At 35.1% G+C, this 22,671-nt stretch overlaps 1 protein-coding gene across 4 annotated transcripts in view; it reads right to left on the reverse strand.

Moving 5' to 3' along the window:
- The window catches only part of LOC142324060 (sorting nexin-29), a 137,841-nt gene that overhangs the window by 70,769 nt on the left and 44,401 nt on the right, over positions 1 to 22,671 (reverse strand). For 2 of the 4 annotated variants that reach the window (XM_075364669.1, XM_075364668.1), the window contains exon 2: positions 13,868 to 14,114. In XM_075364669.1, the coding sequence (XP_075220784.1) occupies positions 13,868 to 14,100 (233 nt within the window). In that variant the 5' untranslated portion in view covers positions 14,101 to 14,114. Of the gene's footprint in view, positions 1 to 13,867; positions 14,129 to 22,671 lie in introns of all 4 variants that reach the window. The other 2 variants (XM_075364671.1, XM_075364670.1) reach the window with 1 other exon arrangement.

A 22,671-nucleotide genomic window follows, 5' to 3' on the forward strand; every position in this document is an offset into this window, starting at 1 on the left:
AATTTATTGACATAGCTAAAAAAAATTTTTCAAATTCTAAAAAAATTTATATATTCTGAAAGTAATAATTAACATTACAAAAAACAAATTAAGTCTTGGATGATAGATAGCCTAGATATTATAATTAAAAAGAGGAAAAATAAGTCATCCAACAATGAGGTTAAACACCAGCTTTTTAATTAAAAAAAAGAGGATAACTGGATAAATGCAGCAGATAAAAAAAATAATAGAAGAAAGCTAATAGTTATAAATAAGATTTCAAAGTGGAGAATTTACAGAACAGAAAGATGACGTAGTAATGAACATTTTATAATGATCAAAATATAATGAAGATAAAGTAGATCATTTATGACCTGAAGAAGTAGAGGAATAAAAAATTTCTTTGGTTCAAGTTCTAAAAGATTTGCTACTTGTTTCACCTGTTAAATATATACATTATCATTAATAATCTTTTGCCAAAATTCCCTGGTGGTTAAGATGACATTTCTAATATAAAATAGAAAAGTGTTTTTGGATCAATACCCCGTTTCATATTTTCAATAAAAATTTCTAATCTGTATTGCTAGGCAAATTAATATTTTTTTAGTTTCAATGCCTACTTGTGAGTGAGATCAATTAGGGTACTATGGACCTGTCCCATAGCATTCCACCTATAAAAAATATTTGAAAAACTGTAATACAAAATCAATAACCTTCTATCTACTAAGATGAGTGTTCTGCAACACCTTTTGCTGATGGCATAGCCTTGAGATACAGTAGTTCTTCAGGGACAGAATTGTAAAGTAATGTGATTTTATTAAACTAGAATTATGGTTAGAGTTAAATACTGATAAAATTTCATACCTACATTGTTCCATTATTATCATTTTGGTTTTGATCCTATTTATCATAATTTAATATACATTGATATCAAAATATCATTCTGATATTATAGCTCACACAAATAGCATCCCAACCCTGTAGGGGAAGACATCCGCTCGGTAACGTTCCGTTCGCCACACTGCCCTCCCTCTGTTCCTTGCCTTGTTGGGCTTTAACAGGAGTCGTCTATCACCCTCTGACTTTTTACATCTCATAGTAATAAGCCTGGCATCGTTGGGATGCCACCAATGCAAATGCCTCGGTAGACATTTGCATCGGTGATTTAATAACTCAGCTTATTGCCTTAGCTGTAGGCCTCGTCCAGACATCTTGAATGTACTACATCGTCTCCCTCTGAACTAGCAAACCGAGCTCGCGGAAGCGCGAACCCGGTGCCTAGTTCTACTTGTTATGAGCCAATTTCGTGAATGTCTTGAAATTCGAGGCAAATAAAACACAACATACCACCAAACATGTTGATCGCAACAATTAAATTAGTCCTAGTTCCCTTAGCGAAAACTCAGCTTACGCTTGATAAACTTTGACTAAGGTTAATTATGGACTCTGGTCTGGTCTACCAGGGAGAGGCGGATTGATCACCTACTCCCACTCAGCTCCATCGCAGAGTCTTATGTGACATTCACCACAATAAACTGTCGTCGAGATGCTGCTACACCTGACGGCTGCATGGCATCCCATGCCCATCAGCAGGGCAGTCGCCGTTCTGCCAACAGCTTAACAATTTAACAATAGACACCTCTTATCTGACTAACCGTGGCTCGCTGTCAAAGCACCTACCTTCGGCCAATCAACTGTCCAGGCGGACCCTAGCCACCCAGGTTCCTACTCGACTAGTAGGGTGAGGAAGCGAAGGAAGCCAGCAACGATTACCCAGTCTGCGAGTCCTCCAGTAGACCCACAGATCAAAGAAGGAGTTAAATCACTCAAGTTCCCTAACTCTGGTACGCTCAGCTTCATACTGGGGCAAAAATACAGGGCATGGTCCACCATATCATGGACCCTACAGTCCAGAGTCAACCAACCTAAACCTAGCCAAACTTCCCTAAAAGCACCATGTCCCAAAAGAAATTGAGTAATGTGCAGATTGCGGGAAACCCAGCTAATCGCTCGCAACTCTCTAACATTGAAAAAATACTGTGCGTATATCGACCAGTAGAAGAATCGTTCCACCTAGCTTGCCAAAAATCAAAACCTTGGTCTTCAATTTCCCACATATGCCCTGATGTAAGAAGGCCCCCTTCTTAGAAATATACTGCTGGCTACGTTCCGTAGCAGAAATATCCAGGGGTTTTATGCCAGCTGTCACAGTTACTGCCTCTCGTGAGACAGTCCTGTAATCGCCAACAACAGCTAACAATAGAAGATGCTGGGCTCGTAAAAGAATGTCCTTATAACATAGGAATTGTAAACAATGAGCCCAAACGGGCGCAGCGTACAGCATTATGGCCTCACAGACACCTTTATAAAGAATGCACATGGTACAACAGTTCAACCCTCAATCGGGATAAATGACTCTAAGGACATCAAAGAAAGCATCGATGGCTTTCTTCGCTACAAACTGGAAAAGAAGTTTCTCATCAAGGATAACACCCAGATATTTCTGAACGGTAACATACCTAATCGGAAGGCCGTCCATCACAACCCGCAGATGACGGGTTGCAGCCAGACGACCTTTCAAGAACATCATAGTGGTTTTCTCCGCACTGAAAACCATCTTATGCTGAAGATTTCAAAATGTTAGCACCTTACATGCTTGCGTCGCTCTGAGCTCGATCTCGGCATGCGAATTGCCCTCGACCAATAGCAGCCCACATCGGCATAAGCCACGATGCGACAGCCACTGAGCATCCGCAATTGCATGAGAGAATCGAACTCAACAATCCAGAGGAGTGGACCTAAAACACTGCTTTGTGGGCAACCTTTAGACAGGGTCTTTCCTACCTCCGAACTGCCGTCACAGAGGACAACAGTACTGTTGCTGAAATAACTCGAGAGAGTTCTGATCTCATTTAGCGTGCAACCATGCTGCTGCAATTAAAACAAGGCAGAGGGCCACCACAAGTTATTGAAAGCCCCGGATATATCCAAAAATACACAGAGTGCATACTTGCACTTGCTGGCTGAAGCCAAATTCATAACCCTAAGAAGCGCGTCCTCTGTGCTCCTGCCAGGGCGGAAAACATACTGGTCATCCATCAGTATGTGATTAGAAGTTAGCCTGCTGTTAATGCGGAGGTATAAAACCTTCTTGAAAACCTTACCTACTACAGGCAAGAGCATCAGAGGACGGTAAGAGGAACTGACAGTGGGATCCTTGACACCACCCTTGAAGAACAGTTTCAAAACACCATGTTTCCAACATGTTGGGAAGTGCCCAGTGAACAGCAACCTATTGAAAACCCTAGTCAATGGACCAAGAATCATAGGCAGAGTGCGAACAAGGAGTTCCACTGTGGCACCATCATATCCGGGGGCTTTATTCCTAGCCACACACAAATAGCATCTCGATTATCCTCCAAGGGGAGAAGATCCCGCCTCGTAGCATGTCCGGTCGCTTCACCAACCCCTCCGTTCCTAGCCAGTAGTGGCTTTAACAGAGGACATCTTCTCGCCCTCAAACTGATCACATACCACAGCGTTCAGTTCAGGCCCCGCTGAGATGCCACCGATGCAGATGCCCCGAGGGACATCTGCATCGGTAAATTCATCCTGAGATAGTTTTTAGGTTTATGCCTTCAGAAGAAGACAACGGACACCTGCAGCTACCACGTCACCCTCAGGAACTAAGCTAGAAACCTAACCGCGGATTGAAGACCCCGCGCAACGAAATTTAGACCTAGTTCCCTTAAAGAACCCTGCTAACATTAAACTCATCATGAGTGCAAAGTTAACGGACTCCGGTCCGGTCTACCGGGGAGAGGAGAATTAACGCCTACTCCCACTCAGCTCCATCGCAGAGTCCCGCGTGACATTCACAATCTTCCATTAACCGCCGTCGAAACGCCACTGCATGCCACCTAAGCGGCACGCAACCACGTCCCGCTCACAGTGTCGTATGCTCATAAAAATGCCTCCGTCGAAGCGCAACCGCACCCCCCGGGACAAGAAATTCCATGCCCGTTGGAAGCGGCCGCAACTCCGCCGACGGCTTATCAAATCAAATTAACACCTTTTAAACTAACCGTGGCTCGTTGCCGAAGCGCCTACCTTCGATCAATCAACTGCCCAGACGGAACCTAGCCACCCGGGTTCCTACTCTACTAAATCCCTTCAGTCGCCCTGCACTGGGCGAGGAATTTTAGGAAGCCAGCCACTATCGTCCACTCACTGCGAGTTTTCCAGTTGACTCGCAGATCCAAAAAGGAGTGTACTCTCTCAAGTTCATAAGCCGGAATCAACCAACCTAAACCTTACTAGACTGTCCCTAAAGGTACCCCGTTCCGACAGAAATTGAGTAGTATACCGATTGGGGGAAACCCAACTAATACCACGCAATTCCTTAACATTTGGAAAAATACCATGCGTATATCGACCAGTAGAAGATTCAGCCCACATAGCTTGCCAAGAGTCAAAACCTTGGTCTTCAATTTCCCGCATACGCCCTGAAGTAAGAAGGCCTTCCTTCTTAGAAATAAACCGCAGGCTACGCTCTGTAGCCAAAATATCCACTGGCTGCATGCCAGCGATCACAGTAACTGCCTCTCGCGAAACAGTCCTGTAACCACCGACAACAGCTAATACCAGAAGACGCTTGGCTCGAAACAGAATGTCCCTATAACTCTGAAATTGCAAACGATGAGCCCAGACGGGCGCAGCGTACAGCATAATGGCGTCACAGACATCTTTGTAAAGAATACGCATGGTACGGTAATTCAACCCCCAATCGGGATGGATCACACTACGGACGCCGAAGAAGGCATCTATGGGAACCCAACTGCACCAGCGAAGGTCGGCAACTCGCCGGCTACATTAAAAACATCGAAATGATGCTGCGAAATGAAACCTTCTATCAGTTCACCGCTGTTATCCAAGATTCCACTGTGCCAAAGAAGCGATTTGGCATTCGCATCAACTCCTATAAGAATAGGACGACACGCTACCAGCCTAATAATTCCATCCCATCTTTCCAAATGAAGTTCAGTGGGATCCCTGTACTAACAACAACCAAGTCAAGACCATCCACGGCAAGCTTAACAACGACGTGATGCGTGTCAGAGGCATGCCGTATGAAGACACTATCTAATGACTTCCTGCACAGAACGGCGGATTTGCTATCATCAACATGGAACTTGTTCCAGCCTGAAAAACCTGGCAGATCACCCTTGACCACGAATGTGTGTTGGAGAAGAACAACATCGAGGCTCCGTTTTTCGACAACTTCACCTAACTCTACTTGGACCGCATAGGCACCCTGGGCATTGAGCTGACCGAACCTAACCATCGAGAGTTGAAATAGGTCTCAACCACCCTCAAGTAGCAACCACACTCTTTACTATTGACTGAGTGCCTATGACTTCTGCGCAACCTTTTACAGTTGACGCAAGACGGAGCCTCTTTCTTAAGTGGACAATCGTTACGCTTGTGGCCCTCCTCGCCACAATGCGCGCAGACCGACGCATATCTACAGAACTTGGCCCTGTGGCCATAGCGATAACACTTGAAGCATCGCTGCACGTCAAGGTATCCCTTAACGCGACAGGATGCAAAGTCCAGGAAGATTCGTCCCTTCGACACGAACTTCTGGTGGAGACCAGCACCTAGCTCAAAAACCCCGTTATACCGTGGGGCATCACGCTTCCCAGTCTTGAAAACTAGCCTGCACTCTTTCTTGAACGAAGCCTCGTCCAAGTCTGCTCTCGTTCTGCTCTCGCATGAGAGACAGAACCTCCTCATTGGACAGGCTACGCTCAATGTCATACACAATGACACGGGGCTTTCTCAATCGCTTGGGTTCAACCTTGACCTCAAGCTTCTTTACCGCTGGAGACTCCGTGATGACTCGGACAGTCTCCTTATTATCAGCAACCACTACCAGCCCTTTGCTGGTCTCCTTGATATCCCCCTAATTCGAAGCTCCTTCCGGTTACAACGAAGAGCAATCTGGAAGTCGCGTTTAAGGTCTTTGCTCGTGGTCTGCGAGCCCTCAGCCTTGTTGATTAAAACTACCTCAGGCTTTTTAGCCACCTTGCAGGCTTCCAGCTTGTTCTTTAACACATCGGGGTAGCGCCGGGGCCTGCACAACTTTGGGGACGATAGCCCTGACTTCCTTGGGGTTGGAAGCCAGGGACTCAAATCCATCGGAGAGAGCCGCTACCGCAGATTTCACCCGGAGTATCCGACACAAATAGCAGTAGAACTTTTAGTGAATTAAAATTTGTCCTGTACTCATAGTTGATAAATTTAGACTGTTTAAATTTGCAAAAAGTTTCTATAAAGCCAAACTGATTTGGAGTAAATTTTTAACAATTTAACAATTTTTATGTGTTCACACCCTTTAATCATTTTCCCAAATTGAAAGGAGCAACAGGGCCACTTAAGATAAAAGCAGAGCATATGAAACTTGATGTCTGATTTCTAACAAGGTATATTTCCCTAACATAAACAATAAATATTTCTACAATAAACAAACAATTATATTCTTATTTTGCATATTCATTTTGTTTTTGTTAAAGAAAAAAAATACAGGTTATTGAATCAGTTTGGTTGAGAAGATTTAAAAAAAATATGTTTAGGCTTTTCCAATGATGTTATCAATGATTACAAGTCACATTTGTTTATTTATATTAGCACAGTTTGTTACTTTTTATTTCTAGTTTCTTCTTCTATTTTATTTTTACACACAGTAATAGATAGGTAATAGATAGGCTCCTGTTTTAAGTCTTTGGTTTTGGCTTAATAACTGAATCTGAGACAAGAACTATTATTTTGCATTAAAATCCAGAAGTTTTTATTGATTATTTTTTATTCAAACATAAATAACTTTTTATTAGAGTTTATCCTCATTCTACTGGTTTATGTAATTATGTACAGGACAAAAAAAACGTTTGTTTTCTTTTGTACTTGTAATAAATTATTTATAAATATAAATATATAAAACATCTTTTTTATTGCGAATCTGATCCACTCATCTCAGTGAACAGAAATTCAATACAGGTGTGTTGGTCAAGAAGTATATTCTATTGTAAGAGATACTTTTTCTTTTCCTTTTTACTGTTATGCACAATGATTTTATTAAGTGTGCATTACTGATGTATAAGCATAATGTATTTTATACTGAATGCATATTGAGTGCAGAATAATAAATCTAAATCTATAATATTATATAAAGGACACAAAAGTTTGTTTATCAGATAATTTTAATAAGTACTAAACCAATATGAAAAATTCCTACGATATTTTTAAATATACTCTTCCCTGATCATTACAGCTAAATAAAAAAAAAAAAAAAATTGTAATCACTTAATACTCCACAACTTCACCCTTTCATGGTAATATGATACAAAGATAAAAAAGGAGTCTGACTGTAAGAAAACTATTTATCATACACCCACTAGGCTCTGGAATCTGATTCTACAAGATAATAAACATACCATTATTAAGGAGGAAAAGATTTCAAACTCCCACAAACCCTTTGGACCTCACCCAACTTACACTTACACCAGTTTTAAATGTTGTGATATTGAATTATTTTTCCAAAATCAACTTTAAGTTCAGAAAAAATAAAAATATCAGGAGATGGAGAGGTTTAGGCCTTTCTGGCTCCCAAGAGAATCCACCCAACCAGCTCTCTAAATTAACAAATAGTACTGTGATATTCAAAATTTTCTTAGTTAAATTCGGTTCTATGTTTAAAAATATCACAAATAAATAAATAAAAATCATATAGAAAAAGTTTCATGTCTTCTTGTCTCTCAAAAGTGCTCATTCCCCAAAACCCTTTCAAGTAACAAATTTTTGAAGTACAGTGAGATGATTTTCAAATGGTTTTATCTTTTCAAAACTTATTCTATTATTAAAAAAAACCAATATACATAATGGTCACTAAAATTTTCAGGCTCAGTTGCACTCCCTCCCCCAGAACCCTAATAAAACAAAATTAAGGTATTCTTATATTCCTTTTTTTTAATTTTTTTTTTCAAAATGTGTTTAACCTATAGAAAAAAATAAAAACAAAAAAGAATGATATCCATATGGTTTTAACCATATTCTAACTACAGTTCTTGTTATTTCACTGACATTTTAAAATTGTATTTATCATAAGAAAAAAGTAACATAAATAATAACTGCCCAGGGGTTCAACTTTTCTTGTACATACAGGTCCTCTACCCACCAGCCCATAAAAATTAAAATAAAATTGAACTGAAATCTTAAGTCTTACACTGATATCTGAGCCATACATTTTTAAAATGACTTCTACCTTCTGAAAAAATTAGTCTAAAAGATTTGTCTTCCTTCCCTCAAACTTCCTTAATTCAAAGTTGAAAGATCGGAAAACTTGATCCTTTTTTTCTCAAAGTCTCATTCGATAGCAAAAACTTTTCAATATTGAATGTTTGAGCTTCATTGCCAAACAGGTATTTTTATGTTTTTTAAGACCTTCAATAGAAAAAAATAAAGAAAAGGATTGTGATATATTCAAATATTATTATAATTCTGCATTATGTTTCAAGGAAATATAAAAACTTAATGATGCTGAAGAGATCACGAACACTTTGCAAGTGCACATGTTCAATTGATTAAAATTGAAGCTATTATTTTCCACTTTCAGATTAAGAAATTAAAAATATTTTGATGTTCGTTACTTACGTATTAACGCCACTGCAGCTACAGCTTTATGTAAAAACAAAGTAGTCAATCGGATTTCGGTGGAAAATGAACAGTCTCTTTATTAATTTTAATATATGGTTATTTATTTTATAAATATAATTTAACCAAACTTAACCTACGCTCGCTAACCTTGACTAATTAACACCGTAATTTTTTGAGTATTTATTTAATAAATTCAGTAATTATTGCAAGGTTAGCGAGCGAAGCGAGCGTAAGTTAAGTTTGGTTAAATTATATTTATAAAATAAATAAATATTAACCATTTATTAAAATTAATAAAGAGATTGTTTTGAATCTATGTTAAACTCTATATCGGCCCATTTCCCACCGGATTCTGATTGACTACTTTGTTTTTAAATAAAGCTGTAGCTGCGGTGGCGTTAATACGTAAGTACCTGATGTTCTACTATTCGTTTTTCAAAACTTCCATTTTTGAAGCAAGCAACTTAACTCAATCGCATTGATCAAGTAAGGACTCTTTTTGGACTCTTCGGGTACCTATGCTTATCTCAGTACCATTTAATCATGAAAAATTGAAAGATCTTACAATTAGTATATAATTAATATTTGAATTAAACTATAAAATTAAAAATAGAAATAGTTGAAATGCACTTATATAAATTAAATCCTTACATATATATTTCCATCAATATGGTTTTTTCCTGTTTTAGGGTTTAAAGAAGAATCTCATGCAAACAGGATCATTTGTATCTCATTTTGTACTATTTCAATCAATTAATTTTGTTTTTAATACACTACATCAGTACCAGTTTTAATAAAGTTTGCAAGTTTAGAAGATAATTGTAAACCATAATTTTGATAAAGTGTATCTTTTTAGATTAAATATTTATGGGACGTATTCCCATTTAAACATTTTCAAATCATGCCTCCAACACAAAAAACTGATGTTATAATTCTTTTCTGAGAACAATATTTTCTGCTTTTATGAGTAATGACAGTATATGGTCACTATCTTATTTAAACCAGGTACTCCTGCTTTTCTAGTAAATGAACAAAATTTATAACAAAAAAATGTGTGTGTGTAAATATTAATTAACAAATTGAACGTTGGGCTAATAGAATTTAATATGGCATGCAATTTAAAATCACCAAAACACAATAAATAGATAAGTTAACATATATTAATTCCAAGAATAGATTTTCAAAGGATCCTTCATGCTCAGTTCTTATTTAATTCTATAATTACAATAAAATAGATTGTTTTTATAATTTGTGAATTTTGAATGTAATTTTTTAGATATTTAAAATGAAATAAACAAAAAAATTATAATAGAACCATCACTTTATAGAAAACCACAACAAATAATATTTAAATACGTTTAAATTCTAATCATCCATGGTCACAAAAAATTAAAACGTATAAAAACTATTTAGAGCTATTCATTTTGCAAAAAACAGTACAAATAAACTCAAAAAAGAAATACATGAAATAAAACAAACAGTAATATTTGTTTTGATGATAAAATTATAGAAAAAATCTACAAAAAAAAAAACAGAATAAAAAATACCATGATAATTATATAAAAATTTAACAGCAAGAAAATAACACAAAGATTAATAATAGTTTTTATCTAAAACGCAATTACACAAAAAAAATAAAAAATATTACTAACATATATGATAAAAAAAAATGTAAAAAAGCTTATAACCAAATAACCACATAAAATATTTAAAAAATGACAATAAAAATAATAAAAGAGGATTTAAGAGGAATATACTAAATTAAATGCAATGAATGTAATAATATTTATATTAGTAAAACAAATAGATGTTTAAAAAAAAGATTTAAACAACATGAAAAAAATGAATATACTCTAAAAATATTAATATAAAGAAAAATATAAAACGATGAACCACCAAATCACATTTGAAGATGATGGTTTAATTAAAAGCACAATAAAATAAAATCTTAATGGTTGGCAGTAATGACATCAGAACAAAGGAAAATACATTTTAAATAATACATCTTTCCTGTACTGGAAGAAGAATTCTCTTATTAGTCAATAAAAAAATTATAAAACTGTAACAATTTCAAAATAGTCAAAATTCACAAAAACAATTTATTTTAATGTAAGTATAAAATTAAATACCAACTGAAGATATAGTTCCTGTGAAAATCTATTCTTGGAATTAATATGGTAATTTTAACTTTTCTGTTTACTGTGTTTTGGTGGTTTAAATATTATGTAGTATTAAATGCATATATATATAAAATCATTGGATTTTTGTAGATCATTAAAGCAGAACATTACTTTAACACGAATAGTTTTTTGTTTACAATGGTTCTGTGTGCAAATGATAGGTATTACTGCAATAGAAGTGGGGGAATCGAATCCTACTTGCACATGTAGCACGTAGAATTATCTCCTTAATATTGTGTCAATGTTAAGGAGAATTGATCAAAATTATACTGTCAACTGTAATTATATATTAATAAAAGTTATTAGTAAAGAATATGTATTTATTGAGGAAAATTATGTCAAAATAAACTGTTATGTACATTTTCAACTAATATTCTCTGTATATTTTGTAAAGAAAGTATCATGACAAAAAAGTAATTGTGGGGGTAATTAAAAGGTTATAAGAAAAAGATTTTATCTTAAAAAAAAAAAATTCTACAGATGTAATTTTAATGGCGAAATAGTGTGAGATATTCAAACAGCAATTATAAGATCACCAGGTAAATCTTGGAAAACATTTGGCCAACAAAATATCTTTTAAATTCATTCCATAATATTGAAAGAATGATGATGTAGGTTTTTCATGAATTAATTCCTACTAATAATTCTAAAAGGATTGACTATTAAAGCTTAAAATTTGATTCAAAGACAATATTGATATCTTAAATGTAGAATTTTTTAAAATAAAATACAATTTTATTAAATCTGAGTTGGGCATGACAATCGACATGAGTCCCGTTTTATTTAATCTAGTCAGAAATGCTAAAATTCAAATTTTTTTTAAGAAGAGACACATATAGCCACTGCATGTTTTTTAATGTACTGTATTAAATCCGAGAGGTAGATACGGAAAGAAAAGAAAAGTTTTATGTAAAACATATTTCAACAAGTTTTATCAACACATTTCTCTCTCTCCAAAATTCGAAGTGAATAAAGAATTTATAAAATTTGTCAGCATTTGGATTAATTTGTTAGTATTCAGTTTAATGATTAATGCACATTTAGGTCAAACATCTTGTGGTAAAAATTCACAATAAAATTCTGCAACAACAGAAAATACTACATGAAATCTAGCAATATGGATATTGATAATAAAGTAATATTGAACTGTTACTGTAATCAGTTCTGGTAAAATAAGTATGACCAATATTAGTTTAAAGTTCATTATCTTTTTAAACGTATCATTCCTGGTGAACCTATATCAGTCAGAAATTACACCTATAATAACTGCACCACCAATTATCGGGAAGCAAAAGAAATTTTTTCATACAATAAACACAACTTCTATAAAAAGTTTAATTTGTTGTTTTTTGTTTCCTTTCTTTTAATATTGTAAATTTTAATGAAAGATGAAAATTAGCTAAAATTTTGACTTCATATTTTATCTAATCAATTTTCAAGTAAACAAAAGAATGTCAATTCTTTTTGACTTGTTCAATAATTGACAAGACAAATTGATGTAGAGAAAAAATGGTATAAACTGCAGTAATATGTATAAGTGGGTGGAATAATTGTGCTAGTTTGTGTAATATTAGTTGGAACCACACATTAAATCATTCATGATGTGCTCTCTCTTTTTCTGTTTAGCCTCTGGAACCACCATAAGGTACTACTTCAAATGATGAATGAGGATGATATATATGAATGCAAATGAAGTGTAGTCTTGTACAGTCTAAGGTCCACCATTCCTGAGATGTGTGGTTAATTGAAACCCAACCACCAAAGAACACTGACTGGTATCCACGATCTAATATTAAAGTCCTTATAAAAGTAACTGCCTTTACTAGAATTTGAACCTTAGAACTCTAGACTTCAAAATCAGCTGATTTGTGGTGATGAGTTCACCACCAGACCAACCCAGTGAGTTATTCACAATGTGCAGAATTACTGCAAAATGTGTTCAAGATGGGTTCCAAGACAGTTGACTCAAGCCCATAAAGACATCCAGATTTGCACTTGTCCTGAGGTCAAAGAACCATTTGAAGCAGAAGGTAATAAATTTCTAGATGTATAATAACCTGTGATGAAACGTGGATATGCCATTTTGAGCCCGAATCCAAACGGCAAAGTCTTGAGTGGAAACAAAAGGATTTAAAAATTCAAAACTCACACGTCAGCCGTAAAGTGATGTTGACGGTCTTCTGGGACTCGCAAGCCCTAAAAGAACAATGTACTGTGAACAGGGAGTACTATTCTAACATCCTCCAACAGAAAGTGAGACCTGCAATAAGGTGAAAACATCAGGGCGCTCTTTCAAAAGGTGTGATTCTCTTACATGACAACATGTGCCCCCATATTGCTCAGAGAATGGGAGAAACGCTCAAGAAGTTGGCTTGGAGATGTTGCCACATTCTCCTTACAGTCCAGACATTCAAATCCATTCACTCAAGACAATACTTATTTCATTTGTTCGGTTCGATCAGACGTTTTGTGCAGCAAGAAGTTCGATTATAACAAAGCGGTCAGAAAGGCGGTACACGAGCAGTTCAAACAGCAAGGTAAAGAATTCTACGCTGTGGGAATCGGAAAGCTCATAGAACGGAAGGACAAGTGTCTAAATGTTGCTGGAGGCTATGTTGAAAAGTAGTGTAAGTTTCATTGCCATTGAATAAATCGTTTTTCTCTACATCAATTTGTCTTGTTAATTATTGAATGTCCCTTGTATATCAATATTCAGACACTAATCAGTTTATGTCAAACAATCTAATACTCTAAAACATGAAAAATAATTGTTCCCAATAGCTTTGACAAACAGAACCAATTTCTTACACTGCATTAAGTAATAAAGTTAATTACTGGAAATGCAAAACTAATAGCAGAAAAAATGATTGGTTTGTGAATAATATAGAATTGAATTCAACATCCTTGCTTACTACGATCATTCTCATAATTTTGCTAACTGAAACAGATTAAATTAGGAAAAAATAATCACATGAATATAAAAGATTAATATTAACCTGATAGCTGAATTCTTTTTAATTTGTTGTTTAGAACGAAGACCATGACTAAGAACGTATTCAAAACAAGTACACAGTATCTTAATGTGTGGATCTAATTCAGTAGCGAGTTCAGTACGCCCACCAAATCTTGTCTGACAATTTTTTACAGCATTTAATAATTCTGTCTGTAATTGCTGGCGGACATCACTTTGATTTAAATCTGGTGGTGGGGGTGTTTTCCCGAGCATCATTGTCCTCACTGAACCTGTAAAAAAAAAACTAAAATAAATGTATTAAAATATGTAAGATTTAATACTTTCAATATCTTACAACAAGATTCAATGCTAAATTGTATTATTTGATATTTTACTGAACATATTTGGGCTGATCAATAGAAAATCATTAATCAGTGATGTGCTGCTCTCATCCTAGGAAAGACACAATGATCTCCTGAGTAATTAAATGTACCCTCTCCTTGAAGGAGCTGTAAAGCACTATTTTGGGTAAATCTGCTTGTTTTGGGATCTGCAAGTAGATAGATACACACACACGCGCGCGCGCACACACACAGTTTTCTTGTCCCACATCCTACTGTAAGCAGGAAAAAAATTTTATAAATTAAATTTTTTCTAACTGGTTTTAAAATCAACTAAAAAAAATTGAATAATCCTGATCAAGATGGAAAACTGGTGTTATAAGGCCTGTGATGAGAAAATAATAAAATAATGACTGTTCAGGAATCACACTGCTCAGAATAACTTAACAATTATTACCATCATCATATTTTTTTTATAACTACGTGGTTATGATCATAACTTATCAAATGGTTTATTAAAAACTTTCACTAAACTGAGTTAATGTCCTGCAATAAAATTACATATAAAAAAATAAAAAGATTAAAGCATTTAGAGTAACGTTGATTATAATTTACAATTACACACTGAACAGCAGACAAATACATGACTAAAATAGTTCACATATTTCTAATAATTCAATTTAAACTGTAACTTAGTATGTATATTAAAAGAGAAGCATTTTTGAGTATTGTGAAACAAGTCAATTTGTATTATCCATAAATACTGTATATGTCTATTATAATGATAAAATAAAAACAATTTAGAATACAAGAACCAACATTTATACAAACTTAACATCTTTTTCAGGAAAGAAAGTTATTTTGGTACTTTAAAAACTACTACCAAAATATATAAAATCAGAGATTAAAACAAAACACACTGACAAGTGCAATGATTCAGATGTAGACAAATGTAATTGTATGATTGTAATATATACTACCTTGGAGAGACTGGATCCAAATTCACCCAGAGATATAAGATTCTATGTATGAGAATGAAATTTCACAAAACAGGGCACATGCAAAGACATTAATCACAACTTGGTTTAATCCATAATATAAACCAGGATCTTTACACACTCAGAGAATATGAAATTTTATAAAAATAATGTATTAAATGAAAACACAACATTATTATTATTCATTTACATACAAAATGAATTTTCAGAATGTTTATTTACACTATTAACAATAAAGCAAACGCCAAACTACTGAAAAAAATGTTTGTAATTAATTAGCTCTAAAATATTCTTTGGAAAAACAATTTCTACATAATCTGATTTTTTTAATTATTTTAAAGCATTATCAAATTTAATCATGTTGTTCAGTAAATATAAATAATGTATTACTTGGTAACAAAATTATTAGAGGTAGATAGTACTTCTAAACACAAAGTACACAAATTAATCTTGTTCAAGATTTTGGTAGGAAACAACAAAACAAAATGAAAAAAAAGAAAGTAGTTTTACCCCTGACAGAGGGATGTAACTGTGCACAAAGGTTCATAAAAATATACTGAGATTAAAGCTAGTGAAAAATAAATGTAATTCAATTTTTGTTTCTACATAATTTTGATAAAATACTAAGTGAGAATTCTAAAACAAAACCATTTTGTACTACGCAAGAACGCATGCTATACAATCAAGAAGAATGGAAGAAATCAAAAAATCTTTTTGAAAAATCTGTTCAAAAGTATACACTTTATTTTTTATGGTAGAATAAAAGAAAAGAAACATATGAAAATAATACAAAACCTAAAAACCGTTTTATCTATAGGGTGAGGTGTCACTCTTGGACATAATTTGATATACTATACAGCCTGTATAAGTTCATTATTATTATTATTATTATTATTATTCCTTCACATAATTTTTGGCAGATGGTTACTCAAATTGAATATTTTATTCTTATGTTGTAGATTAACAAACAGAAGGTAACATTTCTAACAACATTTAGGACTGAAAAAAAAAATTAATGTAAGTCGACATTAAAGATAATAAAGCTGGTAATAAATTAGCCTTTACCAAGAACGTTTTCGAAGGTATCTTTTAGTCAGATACTTAAATCTAGATTTAAATATCAAAGATTTTTAATTTTTTAAAAATTAAAATAAAGCTATAACACTATTCTCAATTAATTCATTCTCTTTCAGAAACGGGCCGAGCCACAGTTCTAAAAGGTGAGGTGTGGGTACATGTGCTTAGATTTCAAATTCTTATAATACGTCTACTCTACTTCTCAACGCGTACTTTCTACAACACATCGTTCAAGGGATTAAATAAATATATTAAAAAAAAAAAATACAACTAATTGGACGAATATAAAAAAATGGAAATAACAACAATTATATTATACTTGCCTTATTGTTAACACTGTCTAACAGTAAGTAAAATTATTAAAAATATAACGTTATAAAACAAGATACGAAGACAAAACCGACATATACCTACCTAGGATCTTATAATGCGAACATCGTCGGTGGGCACATGTTCTGAGCGGCTGCTTATACTTTGCGATCCGTTCATCCAATTCGAGGAGATCGGTGTTGACGTCATAGACCAACGTTGCCGCCGTAATTCAAAATTTCTGTACGTTCATCTACCTCTATTCATCGGGAGATCCAATAATAGGAATAGAGTAGTGTACTCCTTCCCGATTAACCCTACCTATTCCAACCCACCAGGTTGGTATAGTGGTTAACGCGTCTTCCCAAATCAGCTGATTTGGAAGTCGAGAGTTACAGCGTTCAAGTCCTAGTAAAGCCAGTTATTTTTACACGGATTTGAATACTAGATCGTGGATACCGGTATTCTTTGGTGGTTGGGTTTCAATTAACCACACATCTCAGGAATGGTCGAACTGAGAATGTACAAGACTACACTTCATTTACACTCATACATATCATCCTCATTCATCCTCTGAAGAATTATCTAAACGGTAGTTACCGGAGGCTAAACAGGGAAAAGGAAGAAAGATAGAAAAACCCTACCGATTCCAGTTACATTCTAGAAAATCGGGAAATTTTTAGGAAGGTATAAAAGAGGCAGTTTTAGTTCACATCAATACGTAAAAATGATAATTTTATGAAATAATAAATAGTGTTGCAGCTTTCTGAATATTATTAGTAAATGAAACTAGAACAATGTAATAATTTTAAAGGCGCCAATCGCTAAATATTTCAGTACTATTTATGTACATGTTAAACCAAGTACGCAAAACATTCAGCTTATCTAATTAATAAGTATCATACAAAAACGTATCGGCATGAAATCTTTCAATTTAAAGTAAATCGATTGGAACATCTACTAGATCGGTGGGTAATTACTGAAATATATACTATCAAGTATCTATACTATTATATAAGGACGAAAAGGGTTTTGTTTCTTCGAGATAAACAAAAAAAACTACCCGATCAATTGCTACCAAATTTTTATCCGTGTTTCTTGGCATAACTGAGAAGGCTTTTAGATATATTTCATCTCAAAACATCTCGAACAAGCAACCGATCGATTGCTTTCAAATTTTTAGGATTCGTATTATACATACCGTGGAAGGTTTTAAGCCATAGACCGGGGCCCATGCTCGCGAAGGTTAAAATAATAAAAAATTAATTATTTCTTCACTTCCAAGGAGGGTGAAGTTGTAAATTAAAGATATCAATTACGAAAAAACAAGATTAATCCTTTTAGTTCATTATTATATTTCTGCCACTATGGCAAAGAAAAAAGTAATGAGATTTTCGTCGTCACAGGTGTGGCAAGACGGTTTCTCTCCAGGCTGGTTTTTAACGAGCCTGGCGGATCTAAAGCCAGCGTTGCTTATCGGCCACTGAGTATCACAAATATCTTTTGTACGCTTTTCGAGCGATTTCTTGTAAGTAGGCTACAGCAAGAGGTTGAAACAAGAGGAAGCCTAAGTGACACTCAATTTAGCTTCAGGAAGGGACGCTCCACGGTCGACGCAGCTAAACCCATCATGGGTCTAGCGGAACGTGCCGCTACTGGAACATGGAGGACCAGGAGTATTCCCGCTGTGATACTCCTGGACGTACAAAATGCTTTTAGCGCAGTAAGCTGGTGTCCATCTTTGAGGCCATGGAGAGTAAAGGTATCTCTCCGTACCTCAGGAGAATACTTCAAAGATACTTACAGGGCAGGAAGTTTGTTTACGAGCTTGGCGACCAGCGTCTGTATTCTGATGTACAGTGCGGGGTTCCACAGAGCCCGGTAGTGGGTACTGCTCTGTGGAACCTTGTTTATGATGGAGTACTTAGGCTGCCGTACCCGGAAGGGGTTACAGCCGTCGCCTCTGCGGTCGACTTAGCTCTCGTTGTCGTTGCCAGGTCTGAGTTGGATGTCATGTGAAGGGCAAATCAGTCGATCGCCATGGTCAACGTATAGTTGTCGCAGCACAATCTACATCTGGCATCACAGAAAACAAAAGCGGTGGTTGTTCTAGCTGAAAGGAGGTGACTGAACCCTATCCGATTTGAAGTTAATGGGTATATAATTGTCCCCAATAATGAAGCCAAATATCTTGGCTTCTGGTTGGACCAAAGGCGTTCCTTTACAGCACATGTCAACCAGGTTGCAAAAAAGGCTAATAGCAACCGTCAGGGTATTGGACAGGCTGTTTGGAAACGTTGGAGGACCCAAGTCCTCCAAGCGCACGATTTATTCCAATGTGGTCTCTTTCATCATACTGTATGGTGTCTCGGTGTGGCACAAGGCTTTACGCGTTGCAAGGAATGTTCGCACACTGGAGCGTGTGCGAAGGCGTATGGCCCTGTGTGTATGCTCGGGGTACCGGAGCATTTCAACCGAAGCTGCTTTTTTATTAGCAGGCTCTCCCCCCGTTGAGTTGCTTGCTATGATACGGTGCGAGTCCTATGCGGGTGCTGACAGGAGGGAATTGTATGACCTCCTTTTGGAAAGATGGCAAGCCCGCTGGACCACTGCATCCACAGGAGAATGGACACATCGTCTTATTCCCGAGGTTAGGCCGTGGATCCTTAGGGATGTGGTGAGGTCGGTTACGAGCTCACCAGTTCCTGACGGCCACGGCTGATTCCGGAGATATCTTTTTCTACGCCGTAGAGCTGGCGATGATGCGTGCCCATATTGTGGGCAACTTGATGACGTGGAACATGTGATGTTTCGCTGTTACAGGTGGGATGCTTTAAGGCAAAACTACAGACACCTGGGAATACTGACGCCGGTGAACGTCGTGCAAGAGATGCTGCGTCACGAAGACAACTGGAATTCCATCGCCTGCTGGTTACCAGTATCATTCGCAGCAAGGAAACCGAAGCGAGGACACCAGAGTAACCTGGATGAAGATCATCATCGGCGAGCGAGGGGATTGAACAGCCCCTGCTGAAACGTTGTTCATCCGCGCTTGCGTGTATGGGCAACGGTGATGACCTACTGGGACTCCTGAACCCCTGAGCTCAAAGGCACCTCCCGGGGCTGAATTCGCTTAATTGTGGTCCGGCCCCGGGAGGGGAGGAGCGGTGAGGTAGGTTTAGTCGGTAGGGTGCAGGCACACATACGCACTCTTGTAACATCTTGCGGAACCTGTTAGTGAGCCCAACACTTCACCCGTAAATAAGGTTTTCCGACTCATCGTTAAAAAAAAAAGAGAAAAAAGTTACTATTATTTTTACCTTTTGTAATTTAGTTTCTTTTTCAGGGTTCTATAAAGCCTGAATACTATAATTATTATTCTCACAACCATGAGGGTAACGAGCAATGCGGGGATCTGGGGGGTGGAGCCCTCTGGTTAGACGGGAATGGCATGCGAAGCTAGCTCTGCGGCCCCAAGAAGCCCCTGAGTTGTCTCCGGGGTTCGCCTGGGCCCTGAGGGTCCAGGCTCTGGCTAGTATATATATATATATTTATTAACAAGATTTTGATTCTCGTTGGGAGCCCCCACATGTAACATGTATGCAATTTTTTTAAAAATAATACATTATTATTATTAATTAAATTTCATACACTATTACACTGATAAATATGATGGAGTTCGAGGTAAAATTTTTAATTAAAAAATAAATTATGCTAATTATATGAAATATTAAATATAGATATATTAATATATAAAAAAAAAAAAATGAAGTTAATTTTTGAGAAGAAAATGGAATAAAAATGTGATTTTTAATACTGGAAGAAAAAAGAAAAACAAAAACAAAGAAAAAAAAACAATTTAAAACATGCTTTTCTTAAAAAAAAAAAAATCGTTCTAAAAAGTAAAAAATAGTTTGTTTTCAAGAAAATTACTTTTTAAAAAAAATTCTACTTAAGCATAAAGAAAAAGAAAAGCGTGGAGCGCGCACTTATATACGCCTTTATAATTAGAGGGCGCCCCACGCTTTTCTTTTCATTATACATAAATAGAAAATTCTTTTACAAATAATTTTCTTGAAAACAAAACTATTTATTTTACTTTTCAGTACGAATTGGTTTTTTATCATTTTTTTAAAAGAAAAACATATTTAAAAAAGTTTATTATTTTTATTTTCTACTTTATAGTTATAATTAAATAAAATTGTCAGCAAATTTTACTAGGAAAAAGGCCTGCCGCGAAACTGTTACAGGTTTATGTTTCATTATAAATGATTTTGTTAATTGTAACTAAATAACACTCATGAATTTAGCGTACTAACAACAAAAGATTTACAACGAAAAGCTTCAAAATCCTAAACATTTTTAGCCGTTTCTTGAGTTGCGATTTTTTAACACACCTTTAATCCTAATCTTTTTTTTTTTTATCCCCAAAACACAAATACAATTTTAGATAAATCGATCGTATCAAGAAGTATAAACGTTAGAATGAATGAGTAGTTCTAGAAGTATAAGTCCTTCGAGGAGTATAAATCGTTCGTGCACTGCGCGCAGCCGCCCAGCGCACCACCATTGGTCCGCTCTGCAGCAACAGCAGCTACAATAAAAATGTGAGCACATATAACAAATAAACAAACCCACGCAACATCCTTTTTTACTTCCTTGTAGAAGGAAGTATTCTGATCGCTAAAAATTTCGGTTTTTAGATTGCAACGGAAATATCAATTTTGACCATCCCTGGATCCATTTTGACTAGTTTCGGCGTGACGTCTGTACGTACGTACGTATCTTGCATAACTCAAAAACGATTAGCCGTAGGATATTGAAATTTTGGATTTAGTATTGTTGTAACATTTAGTTGTGCACCTCTCCTTTTGATTGCAATCAACTGAACCAAAAGTGTCCAAAAAAAACCCAAAATCCCAAGAAATCTGGATTTTGGACTTTATCTGAACTACAGTAATAAGCACTCATTGAGAGCTTTTCAACGACATTTCATAAGTGGCACTTATTTTCATTGGTTACAGAGTTACAGCCAAATAAAAGTTTAATTAATGAAATATTTGTATCTTACAAGGGAAGACACATTGGTTCAAATCAGATTCAATAGCTTTTTTTTAAAAATTGTTAACCGTGATTGTAAAAAAATTACAATAAATAATAATAAAGTTATTAGCAAAATAAAATTTTGACATTATCACACACACACATTATTGTGTGTGTTGTATGTATGTATATATATATATATTCGAACCGATGTTCGAATCAGATTTCATCTGCTTTCTTTTTTTTTAATTTAAATATATTGATTTATTAATAATTATTAACCCGTGATTGTAAAAAAAAATTATAATACATAATAATTTAATAAGTACAAAAAAAAAAAATATGAAAAAAGGAACTTTTACTCTATCCTAATATTTCATGCAAGATTGCTGAATTAATAATTGTATAAATATCTCATATTAATAAAAACTATTTCAGCAATTGTGTAACTGTCCACTTTATTAAAGAATTGGAGGATCGTCTCTCACTTTTAAATGAAATAAGCTTAAATGAAGTGCAGCAAAAAATGTATATCTTAAATTTAATAGGCGTACAAGGAAGTCATGTAGTGCCCACATCAAATTTTTATGGGAAAATATATATATAAAATACAAAACTTATGTATATCTTATATACACATGCATGTATATACGAGTACATACATGTAATTTAAATAATTTTACATGTAATTACATACATATATTACACATGCATATACATATTTTTTATTATTTAAAAAAAAAATTATTAGATATATTTATTAGACAGATTGAGATTTTTAAAAACATAGGTATTTTTGTAAAACACTGAACAAATGTTTATTATATACTTAAATAAATTTTCTATTTACATTTTATTTCTCGTACAGTCCATCTCTGCTATGGCATCACCTGATGGCATTACAGACACCTATCTTACTCATACTGAATCGACAGTCAAAATCAATCCGATCGATAGCTAAATCTTATCGAATCAGCTCACACCTCAAGATATTACCCTCGTATCTCTAACAACTTACTTAATGAATATCTTATTGTCATCCGATTTACGTCACTAAGTAAAATTTCACGATTGAATGA

The sequence above is a fragment of the Lycorma delicatula genome, chromosome 4, assembly GCF_047948215.1.
Source record: "Lycorma delicatula isolate Av1 chromosome 4, ASM4794821v1, whole genome shotgun sequence".
NCBI lineage: Eukaryota > Metazoa > Arthropoda > Insecta > Hemiptera > Fulgoridae > Lycorma > Lycorma delicatula.